This window comes from Pyrgilauda ruficollis, unplaced genomic scaffold, assembly GCF_017590135.1.
Source record: "Pyrgilauda ruficollis isolate IOZ18807 unplaced genomic scaffold, ASM1759013v1 scaffold493, whole genome shotgun sequence".
Taxonomy (NCBI): Eukaryota; Metazoa; Chordata; class Aves; order Passeriformes; family Passeridae; genus Pyrgilauda; species Pyrgilauda ruficollis.
Genome location: NW_024526522.1, coordinates 45 through 20689, shown reverse-complemented (window position 1 = coordinate 20689; position 20645 = coordinate 45). Strand labels below are relative to the sequence as shown.

Here is a 20645-nt window from a genome sequence, read left to right as displayed (position 1 = left end):
CACTCCAGAATTTTTTTTTCTTCCTTTTGGGCAGCAGAGGGAGGAAACACAGAGCCCTGAGGAGGATTTTGGCTGGTAAAAAACATTTTTGGGATAGATTTGGGAGCCTGGCATCCAAAATTAATGACATCAAGGGTCAGCCCTGCTCTGTGCTGATGGATTTTAACACCCAGGCTTTGTTAATCCTGCCCTGAGAATGAAATCCCCACAAACAGCTCCCCAGGAGGTCAAATCTGCCCTTTGTGCACCCCAAAAAAAGTCAGGGCCTCCCCCTGGGTGCTCCAGAGCTGCACTTTGGGGTCAGGCTGGGATGGGAAGCTGCAGCAAAAATAATTTGGCTGGCAAAAAACCTTTCTGGAGAAGATTTGGGATAGATTTTGGAACCTGGCATCCAAAATTAATGACATCAGGCCATGGGTGATGGTGTGGAGGGTTCCAGTCCTGCTCTGTGCTGCAGGATTTTAACATCCAGGACTGCCCCAAGATTAAATCCCCACAAACAGAACACCAGGAGGTCAAATCTACCCCAAACCTCCCAAAAAAAAGGCAGTGCCTCCCCCTGAGTGCTCCAGAGCTGCCCTTTGGTGTCAGGCTGGGATGGGAAGCTGCAGCACAGGTGATTCTGGCTGGTAAAAAAACCTTTCTGGGGTAGATTTGGGATAGATTTTGGAACCTGGCATCCAAAATTAATGACATCAGGCCATGGGTGATGATGTGGAGGGTTCCAGTCCTGCTCTGTGCTGCAGGATTGTAACACCCAGGACTGTTCTGAGAATTAAATCCCCAGGAGGTCAACTCTGCCCTTTTTGCACCCCAAACCTCCCCAAAAAAAGGCAGTGCCTGCCTCTGGATGCTCCCGAGCTGCACTTTGGGGTCAGGCTGGGATGGAAAGCTGCAGCAGAGGTGATTCTGGCTGGTAAAAAAACCTTTCTGGGGCAGATTTGGGATAGATTTTGGAACCTGGCATCCAAAATTAATGACATCAGGCCATGGGTGATGATGTGGAGGGTTCCAGTCCTGCTCTGTGCTGCAGGATTGTAACACCCAGGACTGTTCTGAGAATTAAATCCCCAGGAGGTCAAATCTGCCCTTTTTGCACCCCAAAACCTCCCAAAAAAAGTCAGGGCCTCCCCCTGAGTGCTCCAGAGCTGCTCTTTGGGGTCAGGCTGGGATGAGAGGCTGCAGCAGAGGTGATTTGAAGTGCAGGAGCTGCAGGGGTGGCTCTGCCTGACCCACTTTGGGCCAGCAGGGCCCTGTCAGAGCCCATCAGGCTCTGAAATGCAACCCAGGCGCTGCAGCTGCAGGAGAAGCTGCAGCAAGTCCCTCCTGGCATCTCGTGATGGAGAGGTTTTTTTTCTCAGGGAAAAATCCTCAGGGGATTCTCAGGATTCATCTGAGCTCTGCACGTGCTGCTCTGCCAGGGCTGCGGGGTTGGGAGCGGATAAATCAGTGGAAAATCAGAGTTTTTGGGGCAAAGCAGAGAAAATCCTGATTTTCTTCCCCAAACTCTTCCTGCCTAGCAGCTGCAGGAGAAGCTGCACCTTCTGGTATTTCATGAGGCAGGTGGAAAGGTTTTTTTCCAGGAAAAAAAATCTTCAGGAGAAAGCTCCCCCCAGGACTGTGGGGTTTGGGAGTGGATAAATCAGAGGGAAATCAGTGGTTTTTGTGGCAAAGCTGAGAAAATCCTGATTTTCTTCCACAAAACTTTCATTTTTGAATGGAGTTCTGAGGAGCTCCCCCTCCATCCCAGGGATCCCATCCCAAATTTAGGTGCTAGAAGAGCACAACACAAATATAACATAAATACATATATAAATAAACATGACATAAATACAAATATAAATAAAATATAAACCTAAATACAGACACAAATAAATATAATTATAAATATAAGTGTAAATATAAATCCAAATAAAAATTAAATATAAACACAAACACAAATGAATATAACTATAAACATTTATAAATGTAAATATATGTAAATGAAGGGGCTTGGAACGATTTATTTTGCATTTTAAGAGGGTAAAATTTGGGGATTTGTAACCTCCCAAAAAAAGTCAGGGCCTCCCCCTGAGTGCTCCAGAGCTGCTCTTTGGGGTCAGGCTGGGATGAGAGGCTGCAGCAGAGGTGATTTGAAGTGCAGGAGCTGCAGGGGTGGCTCTGCCTGACCCACTTTGGGCCAGCAGGGCCCTGTCAGAGCCCATCAGGCTCTGAAATGCAACCCAGGCGCTGCAGCTGCAGGAGAAGCTGCAGCAAGTCCCTCCTGGCATCTCGTGATGGAGAGGTTTTTTTTCTCAGGGAAAAATCCTCAGGGGATTCTCAGGATTCATCTGAGCTCTGCACGTGCAGCTCTGCCAGGGCTGCGGGGTTGGGAGTGGATAAATCAGTGGAAAATCAGAGTTTTTGGGGCAAAGCAGAGAAAATCCTGATTTTCTTCCCCAAACTCTTCCTGCCTAGCAGCTGCAGGAGAAGCTGCACCTTCTGGTATTTCATGAGGCAGGTGGAAAGGTTTTTTTCCAGGAAAAAAAATCTTCAGGAGAAAGCTCCCCCCAGGACTGTGGGGTTTGGGAGTGGATAAATCAGAGGGAAATCAGTGGTTTTTGTGGCAAAGCTGAGAAAATCCTGATTTTCTTCCACAAAACTTTCATTTTTGAATGGAGTTCTGAGGAGCTCCCCCTCCATCCCAGGGATCCCATCCCAAATTTAGGTGCTAGAAGAGCATAACACAAATATAACATAAATACATATATAAATAAACATGACATAAATACAAATATAAATAAAATATAAACCTAAATACAGACACAAATAAATATAATTATAAATATAAGTGTAAATATAAATCCAAATAAAAATTAAATATAAACACAAACACAAATGAATATAACTATAAACATTTATAAATGTAAATATATGTAAATGAAGGGGCTTGGAACGATTTATTTTGCATTTTAAGAGGGTAAAATTTGGGGATTTGTAAGAATCCAGCTCGGGAGCTCTCAGGAATTCCCAGCGAGGTTCGGGCTCTTCCCTCCCTCCTTCCCTGGATGCAGCGCTGAGGATCCAGTGCCCTCCTCCGGCAGCGCCGGGAATTTGGGAGGGATGGACCCGGGAAAACGGGAATTTGGGATGGGATAGACCCTGGAAAACCAGGAATTTGGGATGGGATGGACACAGAAAACTGGGAATTGGGATGGGATGGGATGGATTGGATTCCAGAAAACTGGGAATTCGGGATGGGATGGATACAGAAAACCAGGAATTTGGGATGGAATTTACACTGAAAAACCGGGAATTCAGGATGGGATGGACACAGAAAACTGGGAATTTGGGATGGGATGGACCCCGGAAAACGGGAATTTGGGATGGGGTGGACCCGGGAAAACGGGAATTTGGGATGTGATGGACACAGAAAACCAGGAATTCGGGATGGAATTTACACTGAAAAACCGGGAATTCAGGATGGGATGGACACAGAAAACTGGGAATTTGGGATGGGATGGATCCTGGAAAACTAGGAATTTGGGATGGGGTGGACACAGAAAACTGGGAATTTGGGATGGAATTTACACTGAAAAACCGGGAATTCGGGATGGGATGGACCCGGAAAACTGGGAATGTGGGATGGGATGGATCCTGGAAAACCAGGAATTTGGGATGGGATGGACACAGAAAACCAGGAATTGGGGATGGGATGGACACAGAAAACTGGGAATTCAGGGTGGGATGGACACAGAAAACTGGGAATTTGGGATGGGATGGATCCTGCAAAACCAGAAATTCGGGATTAACCCCTCACAGCAGGGATGCGAAGGGAACTGCTCCTGGATAAGGAATTCTGCAGGAATTCTGCACCTGGGAATTCTGCAGCTGTGGGGAAAGGTTGTTCTTTCTTCTGCCAGGCACCAAATAATGAACACCACAGAGCCCAGGAGGTTTTTGAGTCCCTCTCACTGAAGGTCTTCAGGAGTGCTCATGAATTTTCTGACTCCTCAACCTTCCCGTGCTGCAAAGGAATTTACGTTTTACCCCTTCTTCAAAATAATTTTTCCCCCTTTTTCAAAAGAATTGATTTTTTTCCTCCTTTTACAAAATAATTGATATTTTTTCCCCTTCTTCAAAATAATTGATTTTTTCCCCCTCTCCTCTCTTCCAGATCCTGTTTGACCAGGCCCAGAGGTCGGTCCGGCAGCAGTTGCACAATTTTGTCAAAGAGTAAGTATTTAGTATTTGTCCTTTCCTTTTGATTTTCAGCTTCCTGAGCTTCCCATTCCACCTGTCCTGGGAGTGCAGGGAGCAGAACCAGAAGCTCCCTGCAGGGCTGATCCTTCAGGATGGACATCCCAAAATCCATTTGCAGGGCTGATCCTCCTGGGCAAACCCATCCCAAAATTCATCTGCAGGGCTGATCCTCCTGGGCAAACCCATCCCAAAATCCATCTGCAGGGCTGATCCTGCAGGATAAACCCATCCCAAAATCCATCTGCAGGGCTGATCCTGCAGGACAAACCCATCCCAAAATCCATCTGCAGGGCTGATCCTGCAGGACAAACCCATCCCAAAATTCAGATCTTGCAGGGCTGATCCTGCAGGATAAACATCTCAAAGTTCAGATCCCAATAATAATAGTAAATAAAATAAAACCACAAATAATAAAATTAAACCAATAATAATAAAATAAAAAAATATCTTTCCCAGCTGTCTAAAGGAAGACTTGACTGAGGCTGGAATGGACACGCTGGGCTGAGCTGGGATCCTGCTGGCACCTGGAGCAGGGTCTTGGTGTGGCCACATCCTCACTGCTCCTCTCCACATTTCATTCTCACCTTCTAACCCAGATTTCTCCCCATTTCTCTCTGATTTCTCCCCATTTTTCCTTCCTTGGTCCCCAGCGACGTGAGGAAGTTCAAGGAGACCAAGAAGCAGTTCGACAAGGTGCGGGAGGACATGGAGATCTCACTGGTGAAGAACGCACCAAAATTACCAAATAAAACCAAAAATAACCATAAAACAACCATAAAATAAACCCAAAAATAGCCATTAAATAACCCCAAAATAATCATAAAAATAAAAATAAAATAAAATAAAAATCTTTCCCAACTCTCTCAAGAATGACTCAGCTGAGGCTGGAACGGACACGCTGGGCTGAGCTGGGATCCTGCTGGCACCCACAGTTTATTCTTATCTTCTAACCCAGATTTCTCCCCATTTCTCTCTGATTTCTCCCATTTGCGGTCCCCAGCGACGTGAGGAAGTTCAAGGAGACCAAGAAGCAGTTCAACAAGGTGCGGGAGGACATGGAGATCTCGCTGGTGAAGAACGCACCAAAATTATCAAATAAAACCAAAAATAACCATAAAATAATCATAAAATAAACCCACAAATAATAATAAAAATATAAATTTTAAAAAATATTTCCCAGCTCTCTAAAGACTGGACTGAAGCTGGAATGGACACGCTGGGCTGAGCTGGGATCCTGCTGGCACCTGGAGCAGGGTCTTGGTGTGGCCACATCCTCACTGCTCCTCTCCACATTTCATTCTCACCTTCTAACCCAGATTTCTCCCCATTTCTCTCTGATTTCTCCCCATTTTTCCTTCCTTGGTCCCCAGCGACGTGAGGAAGTTCAAGGAGACCAAGAAGCAGTTCGACAAGGTGCGGGAGGACATGGAGATCTCACTGGTGAAGAACGCACCAAAATTACCAAATAAAACCAAAAATAACCATAAAACAACCATAAAATAAACCCAAAAATAGCCATTAAATAACCCCAAAATAATCCTAAAAATAAAAATAAAATAAAAATCTTTCCCAACTCTCTCAAGAATGACTCGACTGAGGCTGGAATGGATCTTGGTGTGGCCACATCCTCACTGCTCCTCTCCACATTTCATTCTCACCTTCTAACCCAGATTTCTCCCCATTTCTCTCTGATTTCTCCCCATTTGTGGTCCCAGCGACGTGAGGAAGTTCAAGGAGACCAAGAAGCAGTTCGACAAGGTGCGGGAGGACATGGAGATCTCGCTGGTGAAGAACGCGCAGGCGCCGCGGCACAAGCCGCACGAGGTGGAGGAGGCCACGGGCACCCTGAGCATCACCAGGAAATGCTTCAGGCACCTGGCCCTGGACTACGTGCTGCAGGTGGGTGCTCTGACCCCTCAGCTTTTAGCTTTTCTATTTTTTAGGGTCTGGGTTTCATGTTAAGGGAGATGATCCTGCCCAAATTCAGGATTTTCCTGATTTTCCCGATTTTTCTGAGTCTCTCGTGGCTGTTGGGTAGCTCCAACTGCTCAAATTCAGGATTTTCCTGATTTTTTCTCTTTTTAAATTTCAATTTAAGTCCTACATTAAGCTCTCTTCACAGAGTGAGGGTGTTGGATTAGGGTTTTTTAAATTTATTTAGAGATGGGGTAACTGAGGTGTGTTTGAAAAACTTATTTTATTTTCAACCTCATGAGAAGAGTGAGACAATACAGATGTGATAATTCACACCATCACAATCAGAATTAACTATTTTCTTCATTTCTTAATTATACTAATTTCTAATTTATAATACACAGTGATTATATTACTAATTTCTTAATTATAAGTGTTTCTTGGCCTACCAGTGTTAGTTATACCATGCTGTAAATGCTCTAATCATCTAAAATTACTCTTTTAATAAATCATTTCAATAAGCTTTATAAAATTTTAAAATATACATAACTTATATTAAATTTTACCAAAATTTTATATAAATATTTAAAGAATATATTCTATATTTTTATATATAAATATATGTATTTTATATAGAAATTATATATATAAATAAATTATATTAATTATTATAACATCCTTTCAATCAATGATTTGATCTCAGTAAGAGAAAGGAATAAAAGTTTCCCCAGCAGTGATTTTAACCAGTCCAGGTGAGAAATGTGCATTTCTGGCACCTTTTTACCCCACCTGGAGCTCACCAAACCCCACCTTAGAGACACTTTGCACTGGAATTATTCAGGAATCCTTTGGGATTCATTTCCCAGTGGATTTGGAGATTCCCAGGCTGGCTTTGCTGCTGGTGCTGAGAGGAATATTTTGATTTTTTTCCCCCCAGATCAACGTGCTGCAGGCCAAGAAGAAATTCGAGATCCTGGACGCGGTAAGAGCTGCAGGAGAGGAGCCCTGGCTGCTCCTCAGGGGGAAAATCCAATTTTTTGGGATTTTTAGGGTGCTGCTTTCCCTTCTTTGTGCCCACAGCAAAGTGCAAGGAAGGAGAAGAGGGATAAATCGCTTTGGGAAAATAAAAAATAAAGAGTTAAAGCCTTTTTTTTTGTATTGCTGGGAAAAAAAAAAGTGAGGGTTTTTCACCCTGCCCTGATCCAGCTGTTGTTTCTCTCCCCAGATGTCGTCAAAAAATCTCCAAAAAAAATCTTCCATCTAATTCTAAACTTAATCTTACAAACCCAAAATTCTAAAACTTTCAAATCCCAACCCTGATGTCTTTAATTTAATTCAAAACTTCCACTCACAACCCCAAAACTCCAAGATTCCCAATCCCAACTGCAGCTGTTGTTTCTCTCCCCAGATGTTGTCAAGAAAAAAGTCTTAAATCAAATCTTCCATTTAATTCTAAACTTACAACCCCAAAATTCTAAAAATTCCAAATCCCAACACAGCTGTTGTTTCTCTCCCTAGCTGTTGTCCAAAAAAACCTTCAAATCTTGCATTTAATTCCAAACTTACAACCCCAAAATTCCTAAAACTCCCAGCATTTCCAACTCCAGCTGTTGTTTCTCTCCCCAGCTGTTATCCAAAAAAAGTCTCAAATCAAATCTTCCATTTAATTCTAAACTTACAACCCCAAAATTCTAAAAATTCCAATCCCAGCTCCAGCTGTTGTTTCCCCAGATGTCATCCAAAAAAAGTCTCAAACCAATTTTTCCATTTAATTCCAAACTTTAATTTATAACCCAAAAAATTCCAAATCCCAACTCCAGCTGTTGTTTCTCTCCCCAGCTGTTATCCAAAAAAGTCTCAAATAAAATCTAAGATTTAATTCTACTTTAACTTACAAACCCAAAATTCCAAAAATTCCCTGCATTTCCAACTCCAGCTGTTGTTTCTCTCCCCAGCTGTTATCCAAAAAAAGTCTCAAACTGAATCTTCCATTTCATTCTAAACCTAATCCTACAACCCCAAAATTCTAAAATGTCCAATCCCAACTCCAGCTGTTGTTTCTCTCCCCAGATGTTATCCAAAAAATGGTTTCAAATCAAATCTTCCATTTAATTCTAAACTTAATCTTACAACCCCAAAATTCTAAAATTCCCAATCCCAGCTCCAGCTGTTGTTTCTCTCCTCAGATGTTGTCCAAAAAAAAGTCTCACAATCTTAGATTTAATTCTAAACTTAATCTTACAACCTCAAAATTCTAAAATACAAGTGGAATTCTGTTGTTTCTCTCCCCAGATGTTGTCCTTCATGCACGCCCAGTTCACCTTCTTCCAGCAGGGCTACAGCCTCCTGCACGAGCTCGACCCCTACATGAAGAAATTGGCCACCGAGGTGAGGGGGCTGCCCTGAACCCCAAAAAGATTTGGGCTTTTTCCCCCTTTTCTTGCCAGCTGCCCCCCCTGGCCAGCAGGGAACAGCCAGAGCTGGTCCTGGGGGTGCTGCAGGGGAGGGTGCCCACCCAGACCTGGCTTTTTGCTCCTTTTTTGCCTCTTTTTTGCCCCTTTTTTACCCCCTTTTTACCTCCTTTTTGCCCCTTTTTTTACCCATTTTTTACCTCCTTTTGCCCCTTTTTTGCCTCTTTTTTGCCCCTTTTTTACCTCCTTTTTGCCTCTTTTTTGCCTCCTTTTTCCCTTCTTTTCCCCCTTTCCCCCCTCCTTTTTCCCCCTTTCCTCCCCTCCTTTTCATCTCTTTTTTGCCTTTTTTTTGCCTCCTTTTCCCCTCATTTTTGCTCCTCCTTTTTGCCTCTTTCTTGCCTCCTTTTTGCCCCTTTTTGCCGCATTTTGGCCCTGGGGCTGCCCTGAACCCCAAAAAGATTTGGGCTTTTTCCCCCTTTTCTTGCCAGCTGCCCCCCCTGGCCAGCAGGGAACAGCCAGAGCTGGTGCTGGGGGTGCTGCAGGGGAGGGTGCCCACCCAGACCTGGCTTTTTGCTCCTTTTTTGCCTCTTTTTTGCCCCTTTTTTACCCCTTTCTTACCTCCTTTTTGCCCCTTTTTTACCCATTTTTTACCTCCTTTTGCCCCTTTTTTGCCCCCTTTTTACCTCCTTTTTTCCTCTTTTTTGCCTCCTTTTTGCCTTTATCTTGCCTCCTTTTTCCCTTCTTTCCCCCTCTTTTTCCCCTCCTTTTTCCCCCTTCCTCCCCTCCTTTTCATCTCTTTTTTGCCTTTTTCTTGCCTCCTTTTCCCCTCATTTTTGCCTCTTTCTTGCCTCCTTTTTGCCCCTTTTTGCCTCATTTTGGCCCTTTTTTGCCATTTTCTTGCTTCCTTTTTCTCTCCTTTCCCCCTCCTTTTTTTCCTTTATTTTTTCCTTCTTTTTGCCTCCCTTTCACCTTTTTGCCTTTTTCTTGCCTCCTTTTGCTCTCCTTTTTCTGTCCTTTTCCCTCTTCTGTTCCCCTCCTTTTCCCCTCTTTTTTCCCTCCTTTCCCTTCCTCCTTTCCCCCTCCTTTTTCCCCCTTTCCTCCTCCTTTTTCCCCTTTTTCCCTCCCTTTTTCCCCTTTTTCTCCCCCTTTCCCCCCCATTTTTCCTCCTTTTCCCCCCATTTTTCCTCCTTTTCCCCCCATTTTTTCCTCCTTTTCCCCCCATTTTTTCCTTATTTTCCCCCCATTTTTCCCCCTTTTCCCCCATTTTTTCCTCCTTTTCCCCCCATTTTCTCTCTTTTTCCCCTTTTTTGGTTCTTTTTGGTCCAGGATGTCTCTGTCCCCACCCCATCCTCTCCAGCTCCATCCTGATTTTCCCTCTCTTGGTTTTTCCCAGCTGGACCAGCTGGTGATCGACTCAGCCGTGGAGAAGAGGGAGATGGAGCACAAGCACGCCCTGATCCAGCAGAGGGTGAGCCCCAAATTCCTGATTTTCCTGGAAATTCCAAATTTTCCTGACTTTTCTGGATGTCCCTCGTGGCTGTTGGGCGGCTCCAGGTGCCTCAAATTCAGGATTTTCCTGATTTTCCTGATTTTTCTGGATGTTCTTGAGTCCCTCGTGGCTGTTGGGCAGCTCACGCTGCTCAGATTCAGGATTTTCCTGATTTTCCTGACTTTTTCTTTTTTAAAATTTAAATTTAAATCCTACATTTAATATTGAAGTCAAAATAAAAATTTTTTTTAAAGCAGAATTTAAATGGAATCAATTTCTTTTTATTCTCACAAGAGAATCTGAGGCATCTCAGACTTCCCACCCTTGGCAACGATTCCCAACCTGAAGGCTGGGAATAAATAATGAATTATTATTATTAATAATGAAATTAATAAACTCATTTATTTTTCTTTCCCTCCTCTTCTGCCTGCTTTGCTGCCTGGCCCTGCAGACCCTCCTGCAGGTGAGTTCCCACCTGGATCTCCACCCTGATCCCAGGGATCCTGTCAGAATCCTGCCCAAAACTTTGGGATTTTGCAGATTTATCTCTTTTTCTTGCTTTATTAAAGCATTTCCACCCTGATTCTGGGGATCCTGTCAGAAATCCAGTCCAAAACTTTGGAATTTTGGCAGATCTGTCTCTTTTTTCTTGTTCTGTTAATCCATCTCCACAGTGATCCCAGAAATCCTATGCAAAACCTTGGGATTTTGGCAGATTTTTCTCTTCTTGATGTTTTATTAACCCCTCTCTACCCTGATTCTGGGGATCCTGTCAGAAATCCTGCCCAAAACTTTGGAATTATGGCAGATTTTTTCCTTTCCTTGTTTTATTAATCCCTCTCCAGCCTGATCTCAGAAATCCTGTCAGAATCCAGCCCAAAACTTTGGGATTTTGCAAAGTTGTCCCTTTTTCTTGCTTTATTAAACCATTTCCACCCTGGTTCTGGGGATCCTCTCAGAAATCCTGCCCAAAACTTTGGGATTTTTGGCACATTTGTCCCTTTTTCTTGTTTTATTAATCCCTCTCCACCCTGATCTCAGAAATCCTGTCCAAAACTTTGGGATTTTGCAGATTTATCTCTTTTTCTTGCTTTATTAAAGCATTTCCACCCTGATTCTGGGGATCCTGTCAGAAATCCAGTCCAAAACTTTGGAATTTTGGCAGATCTGTCTCTTTTTTCTTGTTCTGTTAATCCATCTCCACAGTGATCCCAGAAATCCTATGCAAAACCTTGGGATTTTGGCAGATTTTTCTCTTCTTGATGTTTTATTAACCCCTCTCTACCCTGATTCTGGGGATCCTGTCAGAAATCCTGCCCAAAACTTTGGGATTTTGCAGATTTATCCCTTTTTCTTGCTTTATTAAATCATTTCCACCCTGATGCTGGGGATCCTCTCAGAAATCCTGCCCAAAACTTTGGGATTTTGGCAGATTTGTCCCTTTCTCTTGTTTTATTAACCCCTTTCCACCCTGATCCCAGGGATCCTGCCATTCTGAGTCTCTTTCCTTCCCCCAGGACTTCTCCTACGACGACTCCAAGGTGGAGTTCAACGTGGATGCCCCCAACGGGGTGGTGATGGAAGGTTACCTCTTCAAGAGAGCCAGCAACGCCTTCAAAACCTGGAACAGGTGAGAAACAATTCCAAATCATCACTCCCAATTCATTGGAATAATTCCATTTCCACCTGATCTTGGGGCACACTTCCCTGCCAGTGAGATCTCAGCATCACTGCAGGGGTTTGGAGCTGAGGAGTTAAAAATGACTCATTAAAGTAATTTCAAATCATTAAAATCAGGTTGCTTTGAGAGGTTTTTTTTGTAGTTTTAGTGTTTTTTTACAATGGAATCGTGACCAGGATCCTCCCTGCTTATCCTGGAGGGAACATCAGCCTCTTCCTGCTTTTCCTGACCTCTAAATAACATCAGCCTCATCAGCTCCAAGGTTTTCCCTGCCCTCAAATCCCAGGTTTTGTCCCAAAATCCTCCCCCAGCCCAGTCCCAGGTGGGCAGCTCCATCCCTGTCTTCATTCCCATTTTTTTTCCTATTTTTTTCCCATTTTTTCCCTTTTTTTCCCCAGCTTTTTTCTCCCATTCCTGAATGTCCATTTCCACCTGGATCCACTGGGACCAGGAAGCCTGAGGGACAAGGAATGGCACCAAATTTCCCTGGAATTCCCTTCCCCTGCCTCCTCAGCACCAGGGGAAGCTTCAAAGAAAGAAATTCTTACGCAACACCTTCAAAAAACTCTAATTCCAATCCTTTTTGGAAAGGGAACACCCCAATCTTACGGGATTAATGAATTTTTAAATTAATTTAATTTTTTTCCATGCAGATAAAGGCAGTTTCTGTGCATAAACAGTCCATTAAAACATTGTATTTATTTTAAAATTTAATTTTATTTTATTTACTTAATTTATTTATTCCAAAGCCTGATGAAAATTGGAATTTTTTTAATGGGGAAATGCTGATGTCTGTCTGTGTGTCTGTCCCCCTCAGGAGGTGGTTTTCCATCCAGAACAGCCAGCTGGTCTACCAGAAGAAGCTAAAGGTCAGTGAGGCTGCCCCAGGTGACAGCAGGGGATCAACCAAGTGGTTAATTAATTAATTAATGAGTTCATTAACTAACTGCTTGGCTGGGGAGGAGTGGGGTGGCAGGAGCAGGGGTTTGGATCAGAGGGACAGCAAGGCCATGAGCTGCTCCAGGGTTGGAAAAAGGCAGCAAAGATTTATTAAATAATTGTTTAGTAAGTAATTCTTTATTAAATAATTATTAATTAAATGTTTATTTATTAAGTATTTATGTATTTATTAAATATTACTTATTAAGTAATTATTTGTTAACTATCTATTAAACAATAATTTATTAAGTAATTATTTATTAATTCTCTATTGAATAATAACTACTTATTTACTAAGCATTTATTTATTCAATTTTTTATGTACTAAATAATTACTTATTAAGTAATTAAGTCCCCAGTAAAACCTGATGCTTTGTGTGTGTGACCCCACACAAATTCCCACAAAATCCCTTCCTGTGGCCCTGGAGTTTTGGGGTTTGGGGAGGAGTTTTGGGGTGGAGTTTGAGGGGTTTAGGGAGGAGTTTGGGGGGGCTTGGGGAGGAGTTTGGAGGATTTGAGGCAGGAGGGACTTGGGAGGATCTGGGAAGAATTTTGGAGGTTTTGGGTAGGAAGGAGTTTGGAGATTTTGGGAAGTAATTTGGTGGATTTGGGAAGAATTTTGGAGGTTTTGGGTAGGAGGAACTTCAGAGGATTTGGAGCAGAAGGAGGTTTGGAGGGTTTGGGAAGAATTTTGCAGGGCTTGAGGCAGGGGGAACTTTGGAAGTTTTGGGAAGGAATTGGCAGAGTTTGGGCAGGGGGGACTTGGGAGGATTTGGGAAAGAGTTTGGAGGGTCTGGGCAGGAATTTCCCAGCTGTGCCCCAGCCCCAGGGATCCCCCCAAGCCCCTCCAGGCCCTGCTGTGTCCCCCAGGACGTGCTGACCGTGGTGGTGGAGGACCTGAGGCTCTGCACGGTCAAACCCTGCGAGGACATCGAGAGGAGGTTCTGCTTCGAGGTCGTCTCCCCCACCAAGTGAGTCTGGGGCTCCCCACGGCTCCCTGGGTTGGATTGGAAGCACCTCTGCCTCAATTAACCTTGTGGGGTTAATTTTTACCTGGAGGATTTGGGGTGGGAACACCTCAACCTTGTGGGGTTAATTTTGGCTGGAAAGGTTGGAGTGGGAACACCTTTGGCTATCCAACCTTATGGGGTAAATTTTTCCCTGGAAGGTTTGGAGTGAGAACACACCAAGCTCAAAGGGTTAAGTTTTAACGGGAGGTTTGGAGGGTTTGGGAAGAATTTTGGAGGTTTTGGGTAGGAGGAACTTCAGAGGATTTGGAGCAGAAGGAGGTTTGGAGGGTTTGGGAAGAATTTTGCAGGGCTTGAGGCTTTGGAAGTTTTGGGAAGGAATTGGCAGAGTTTGGGCAGGGGGGACTTGGGAGGATTTGGGAAAGAGTTTGGAGGGTCTGGGCAGGAATTTCCCAGCTGTGCCCCAGCCCCAGGGATCCCCCCAAGCCCCTCCAGGCCCTGCTGTGTCCCCCAGGACGTGCTGACCGTGGTGGTGGAGGACCTGAGGCTCTGCACGGTCAAACCCTGCGAGGACATCGAGAGGAGGTTCTGCTTCGAGGTCGTCTCCCCCACCAAGTGAGTCTGGGGCTCCCCACGGCTCCCTGGGTTGGATTGGAAGCACCTCTGCCTCAATTAACCTTGTGGGGTTAATTTTTACCTGGAGGATTTGGGGTGGGAACACCTCAACCTTGTGGGGTTAATTTTGGCTGGAAAGTTTGGAGTGGGAACATCTTTTGCTGTCCGACCTTGTGGGGTTAATTTTTGCCTGAAGGGTTTGGAGTGAGAATACCCCAAGCTGGTAGGGTTAAGTTTTACTTGGAAGTTTTGGAGGGGAGCAGCCCAACCTTGTGGAGTAAATTTTTACCTGGAAGCTTTGGGGTGGGAACACCCCAACCTTGTGGGGTTAATTCTTGTCTGGAAGCTTTCAAGAGGGAGCACCCCAACCTTATGGGGTAAATTTTTGCCTGGAAGCTTTGGAGAGGGAACAACCCCAACCTTATGGGGTAAATTTTTCCCTGAAAGGTTTGAAGTGAGAACACCCCAAGCTCGTAGGGTTAAGTTTTAACCAGAAGCTTTGGAATGGGAACAGCCCAACCTTGTGGGATAAATTTTTACCTGGAAGTTTTGGAGTGGGAACACCCCAACCTTGCAGGGTGAATTTTTACCTGGTAAGTTTGGAGTGGGAACATCCCAACGTTATGGGGTAAATTTTTGCCTGGACGGTTTGGAGAGGGAACACCCCAACTTTGTGGGGTTCATTTTTACCTGGAAGTTTTGGAGGGGAGCAGCCCCAGCCTTGTGGGGTAAATTTTTACCTGGAAGCTTTGGGGTGGGAACACCCCAACGTTATGGGGTAAATTTTTCCCTGAAAGGTTTGAACACCCCAAGCTCGTAGGGTTAAGTTTTAACCAGAAGCTTTGGAATGGGAACACCCCAACCTTGTGGGGTAAATTTTTACCTGGAAACTTTGGGGTGGGAACAGCCCAACCTTGTGGGGTTAATTCTTGCCTGGAAGCTTTGGAGAGGGAACAACCCCAACCTTATGGGGTAAATTTTTCCCTGAAAGGTTTGAACACCCCAAGCTCGTAGGGTTAAGTTTTAACCAGAAGCTTTGGAATGGGAACAGCCCAACCTTGTGGGGTAAATTTTTGCTTGGAAGAATTGGAGTGGGAACACCCCAACCTTGCAGGGTGAATTTTTACCTGGTAAGTTTGGAGTGGGAACATCCCAACGTTATGGGGTAAATTTTTGCCTGGAAGCTTTGGAGAGGGAACACCCCAACCTTGTGGGGTTCTTTTTTTCCTGGAAAGTTTGGAGTGAGAACAACCCCAACCTTATGGGGTAAATTTTTACCTGGAAGCTTTGGGGTGGGAACACCCCAACGTTATGGGGTAAATTTTTCCCTGAAAGGTTTGAACACCCCAAGCTCGTAGGGTTAAGTTGTAACCAGAAGCTTTGGAATGGGAACAGCCCAACCTTGTGGGGTAAATTTTTGCTTGGAAGAATTGGAGTGGGAACACCCCAACCTTGCAGGGTGAATTTTTACCTGGTAAGTTTGGAGAGGGAACACCCCAAGATTATGGGGTAAATTTTTGCCTGGAAGCTTTGGGGTGGGAACACCCCAACGTTATGGGGTAAATTTTTCCCTGAAAGGTTTGAACACCCCAAGCTCGTAGGGTTAAGTTTTAACCAGAAGCTTTGGAATGGGAACAGCCCAACCTTGTGGGGTAAATTTTTGCTTGGAAGAATTGGAGTGGGAACACCCCAACCTTGCAGGGTGAATTTTTACCTGGTAAGTTTGGAGAGGGAACACCCCAACATTATGGGGTAAATTTTTGTCTGGAAGCTTTGGAGAGGGAACACCCCAAACTTGTGGGGTTCTTTTTTTCCTGGAAAGTTTGGAGTGAGAACAACCCCAACCTTCTGGGGTAAATTTTTACCTGGAAGCTTTGGGGTGGGAACAACCCCAACCTCCTGGGGTAAATTTTTGCCCCGCTGCAATCCCCATGCTGAGGATGAAGAGGAACAGCCCCACCCCAAAGCCTGGTGGTGTTTTTGGCTCTCCCCACCCCGTTGCCACCCGTTCCCTGCTGCTGCAGGAGCTGCATGCTGCAGGCTGACTCGGAGAAGCTGCGCCAGGCCTGGATCCAGGCTGTGCAAGCCAGCATCGCCTCCGCCTACCGCGAGAGCCCCGACTGCTACTACCTCGAGGTGAGGGCTGCGGCAGAGTGCTTCAGCCTGCTCTTTCTGCAGACTTTTAAAAACTGCTGACAGCTCCAGGAAGAGCGGGAGATGTGAGAAATGGATTTGTAAAGAATTCTTAAAACTGTTATTTTTACAGTTCAGGAAAGAGGGGGAGATGTGGGAAATGGAGCTGTAAAGAATTCTTAAAATTGTTCTTTTTACAGTTCAAGAAAAACAGGGAGAAATTGAAATGGAGCTGTAAAGAATTCTTAAAACTGTTCTTTTTACAGTTCAGGAAAGAGGGGGAGATATTGGAATGGAGCTGTAAAGAATTCTTAAAACTGTTCTTTTTACAGTTCAAGAAAAACAGGGAGATATTGGAATGGAGCTGTAAAGAATTCTTAAAACTGTTCTTTTTACAGTTCAAGAAAAAGGTGGAGATGTGGGAAATGGATTTGTAAAGAATTCTCAAAACCTGGCAGAAAGCTCACACAGTCTTGTACATGTATATGCAAACACTGAGATAAAATTTATAACATAGTGTAACAAAAACTAATAAGCCAAAAAACACTTATAGTATATTGTAATTAAAAAACAGCTTCTAATTGTAATAACATAAATTACAACATCTGTATTGTCTCACCCTTCACATAAGACTAAAAATAAAAAATTTTTAAAACACCTCAGTTGCCCCATCTCTAAATCAAAAAAGAACTTAATCCAACACTGAGGTGTCATCCTCCTGCTTTAGAGCCACTCCAAGGCATCAAACCAAGCCGAGTTTGCCTTCCTCCAGGTGTGCTGGAGGCGTTCATCTCCTGATTTATTGCTTTTCCCTGCAGAGGCTGGACAGAACAGCCTCCCCCTCCACCAGCAGCATCGACTCGGCCACGGATTCGCGGGAGCGCAGCGGGAAGGGGGAGACGATCCTGCAGAGGGTGCAGAGCATCCCTGGGAACGAGCAGTGCTGCGACTGCGGGCAGGCAGACCCCCGCTGGGCCAGCATCAACCTGGGCATCCTGCTGTGCATCGAGTGCTCCGGCATCCACAGGTGTGCTGGGCTCTGGGATCTGCGGGAATTCGGGGGGAATGGGCAGGGATGGAGGGCGGGATCCCAGGGGAAAAGTCCTGGGGAAAATGGACAGGGATGGAGGGCGGGATTCCTGGGGAAATCGGGGGGGAATGGGGAGGGATGGAGGGTGGGATTCCTGGCGAAATCAGGGGGGAATGGGGAGGGATGGAGGGTGGGATTCATGGGGAAATCGGGGGGAATGGACAGGGATGGAGGGCGGGATTTCTGGGGAAAATCCTGGGGAAAATGGCTGGGGATGGATGGCAAGATTCTGGGAGAAAATTCCAGGGAAATGGGCAGGGATGGAGGGCAGGATCCCAGGGGAAAATCACAGGGAAATGGGCAGGGATGGAGGGCAGGATCCCAGGGGAAATCCTGGGGAAAATGGGTAGGGATGGAGGGCAGGATTCTGGGGGAAAGTCCTGGGGAAAACGGGTAGGGATGGAGGGCAGGATCCCAGGGAAAATGGCCAGGGAGGGAGGGCAGGATTTCAGGGAAAAATCCTGGGAAATGGGCAGGGATGCAGGGCAGGATCCCAGGGAAAATGTCAAGGGATGGACCAAAAGATTCCCAGGAGAAATGGCCAGGGATGGACTAAAATATTCCCAGGAAAAATGGGTAGGGATGGAGTGCAGGATTCCAGGGAAAAATTACAGGGAAAATGGCCAGAGATGGAGGGCAGGATTCTGGGGGAAACAACCAGGGATGGGTTAAAAGATTCCCAGGAGAAAAATGGCGAGGGATGGAGTGCAGGATTCTAGGAAAAGTGGTGGAGCTGGAATTGCAGAGGGATAATTCAGAGCTGGCCTAACCTCGTTTGGGAAATTGTGGGTTTGTGGAATTGTAATAATTTCTGGATTTTCTCCCTCTTGGCTGAACAGGAGCCTGGGTGTTCACTGCTCCAAGGTCCGATCCCTCACGCTGGACTCCTGGGAGCCAGAGCTGCTGAAAGTGAGTGCTGGATTCTCCCAGGGAGGAATTCTGGGAATCCAGGGATTCCCTGGAAAAGGGGGAATTCCTCCCCTGAGCCTTTTAATTCCCTCCCTGAATTTCACTTCCAGCTGATGTGTGAGCTGGGCAACAGCACCATGAACCAGATTTACGAGGCGCAGTGTGAGGAGCTGGGGCTGAAGAAACCAACAGCAGGGAGTTCCAGGTGAGCCCAAAATCTGTGGAAAAGCTTCAGGGATCCCCACGGCAACCCCAAACCCATGGAGAACCGGTTCAGAGGGCTCCAAATTCCTCAGGTCCCCCCATGCCATCCCACTCACCTGAGCTGGTCTCTCGTGGGGGTCAGCGGGGCTGGGAATTGCAGGATTTACCAGGAATTGCAGGATTTACCCTAAATTTGAGACCTCCCAAATACCTGAAGCACCTGGGGCTCATTCCACTCTCAACCCCCCCTGCACCTTTTGGTTGTTCTTTGAAACAGGAGAATTTTTTAGTTGGACAAATAGGAATTTCAGGTGGACAAAAAAACCCCAGAGCAGCAGCTCCATCCCCTCATGGTGGCTTTGGGCAAACCCAGTTCCTTCTTGAAAGATACGTCCAGAGACCTCAAAATGCCTCATTTTAAAGGTTGAGAAATAGCAATTTTAGAGCTCAGGTGGATGAAATACCTCAGAGCAGCAGCTCAAGCCCTCATGGCTGCTTTGGGCAAGCCCAGTTCCCTCTGGACAGGCAAGTCCAGCGACCTCAAAATGCCTCATTTTAAAGTCTGAGAAACAAAAATTTTAGGCTTCAGGTGGACAAAACACTGCAGAGCAGCAGCTCCATTTTCTCATGGTGGCTTTGGGCAAACCCAGTTCCCTCAGAGATCTGCAAATGCCTCATTTTAAAGTCTGAGAAACAGGAATTTTAGGCTTTAGGTGGACAAAACACCCCAGAGGAACAGCTCCATCTCCTCATGGCTGCTTTGGGCTAAACCCAGTTCCTTCTTGACAATCAGGTCCACAGACCTCAAAATCCCTCATTTTAAGTTTGAGAAACAGGAATTTTAGGCCTCAGGTGGACAAAACACCCCAGAGGAAGAGCTCAATCTCCTCATGGCGGCTTTGGGCTAAACCCAGTTCCCTCAGAAATCTGCAAATGCAAAACTCATTTTTGAGTTTGAGGAACAGGAATTTTAGGCTTCAGGTGGACAAAACCCCTTGGCCCAAATCCCCTAAATTTGCCTTTGCGTGCTGCCCCCTCTCAGGCAGGACAAGGAGGCTTGGATCAAGGAGAAGTACGTGGAGAAGAAGTTCCTGAAGAAGCTGCCGGGCGGGGAGGCGCTGGCCGAGGGCGAGCGCAAGCCGCGCCGCTGGTGCGTCAAGAAGTGCCAGAGGCACAGCAGCGGCTGCAGGGCGCCCACGGCGCGCAGGAAATACCGCCAGGAGCCCGGCGGCGCCTGCCCCGCCATGCTGGCCTCAGGTGGGTGCCGGCCGCGGCTGGGCTGGAAACCACCCGGCCATGGTGGGGATGGGGGGAATGCAGTCAGGAACTGGTGCAGGTGGTGCCTAGACATCACTAGTATCTATATATATATATATTTAAATTTATATATATATATATATAATATATATTTTATATATATGGACTATATATAATATATATATGTATATAAACTATATATCACATAATATATAGTAATAGATATTTAATAGATTAATGTATTCATATAATTATTAAGTAAGAAATTAATGAATACATAATTTATTAATGAAATTATTATATATATTTAGAAAATTAGTGGAGGTGGTGCCTAGATATCACTAATATATATATATATATTTAAATTTTTTATATATATATATATATAATATATATTATATATATGGACTATATAATATATATAATATATGTATATAAACTCTATATCACATAATATATAGTAATAGATATTTAATAATGTATTCATATAATTATTAAGTAAGAAATTAGTGAATACATAATTTATTAATGAAATTATTATATATATTTAGAAAATTAGTGGAGGTGGTGCCTAGATATCACTAATATATATATATTTAAATTTTTTATATATATATATATAATATATATTATATATATGGACTATATATAATATATATAATATATGTATATAAACTATATATCACATAATATATAGTAATAGATATTTAATAGATTAATGCATTCATATAATTATTAAGTAAGAAATTAGTGAATACATAATTTATTAATGAAATTATTATATATATTTAGA

General features: G+C 44.6%; 1 protein-coding gene across 1 annotated transcript in view; it reads left to right on the top strand.

Annotated features, from left to right (window-relative positions):
• Positions 1 to 19852, top strand: part of LOC121360141 (arf-GAP with coiled-coil, ANK repeat and PH domain-containing protein 3-like) — a gene marked incomplete at its 3' end in the record, with an annotated part of 48085 nt that extends 28233 nt beyond the window's left edge. Inside the window, exons 5-18 of the mRNA XM_041479671.1 lie at positions 4157 to 4215; positions 5958 to 6141; positions 7094 to 7138; positions 8449 to 8544; positions 9961 to 10035; positions 10508 to 10519; positions 11574 to 11686; positions 12555 to 12606; positions 13547 to 13647; positions 16284 to 16395; positions 17211 to 17419; positions 18322 to 18391; positions 18502 to 18596; positions 19638 to 19852. Coding sequence (XP_041335605.1) covers positions 4157 to 4215; positions 5958 to 6141; positions 7094 to 7138; positions 8449 to 8544; positions 9961 to 10035; positions 10508 to 10519; positions 11574 to 11686; positions 12555 to 12606; positions 13547 to 13647; positions 16284 to 16395; positions 17211 to 17419; positions 18322 to 18391; positions 18502 to 18596; positions 19638 to 19852 — 1438 coding nt within the window. The remainder of the gene's footprint in view (positions 1 to 4156; positions 4216 to 5957; positions 6142 to 7093; positions 7139 to 8448; positions 8545 to 9960; positions 10036 to 10507; positions 10520 to 11573; positions 11687 to 12554; positions 12607 to 13546; positions 13648 to 16283; positions 16396 to 17210; positions 17420 to 18321; positions 18392 to 18501; positions 18597 to 19637) is intronic.
• Between the last annotated feature and the right edge of the window lie 793 nt (positions 19853 to 20645).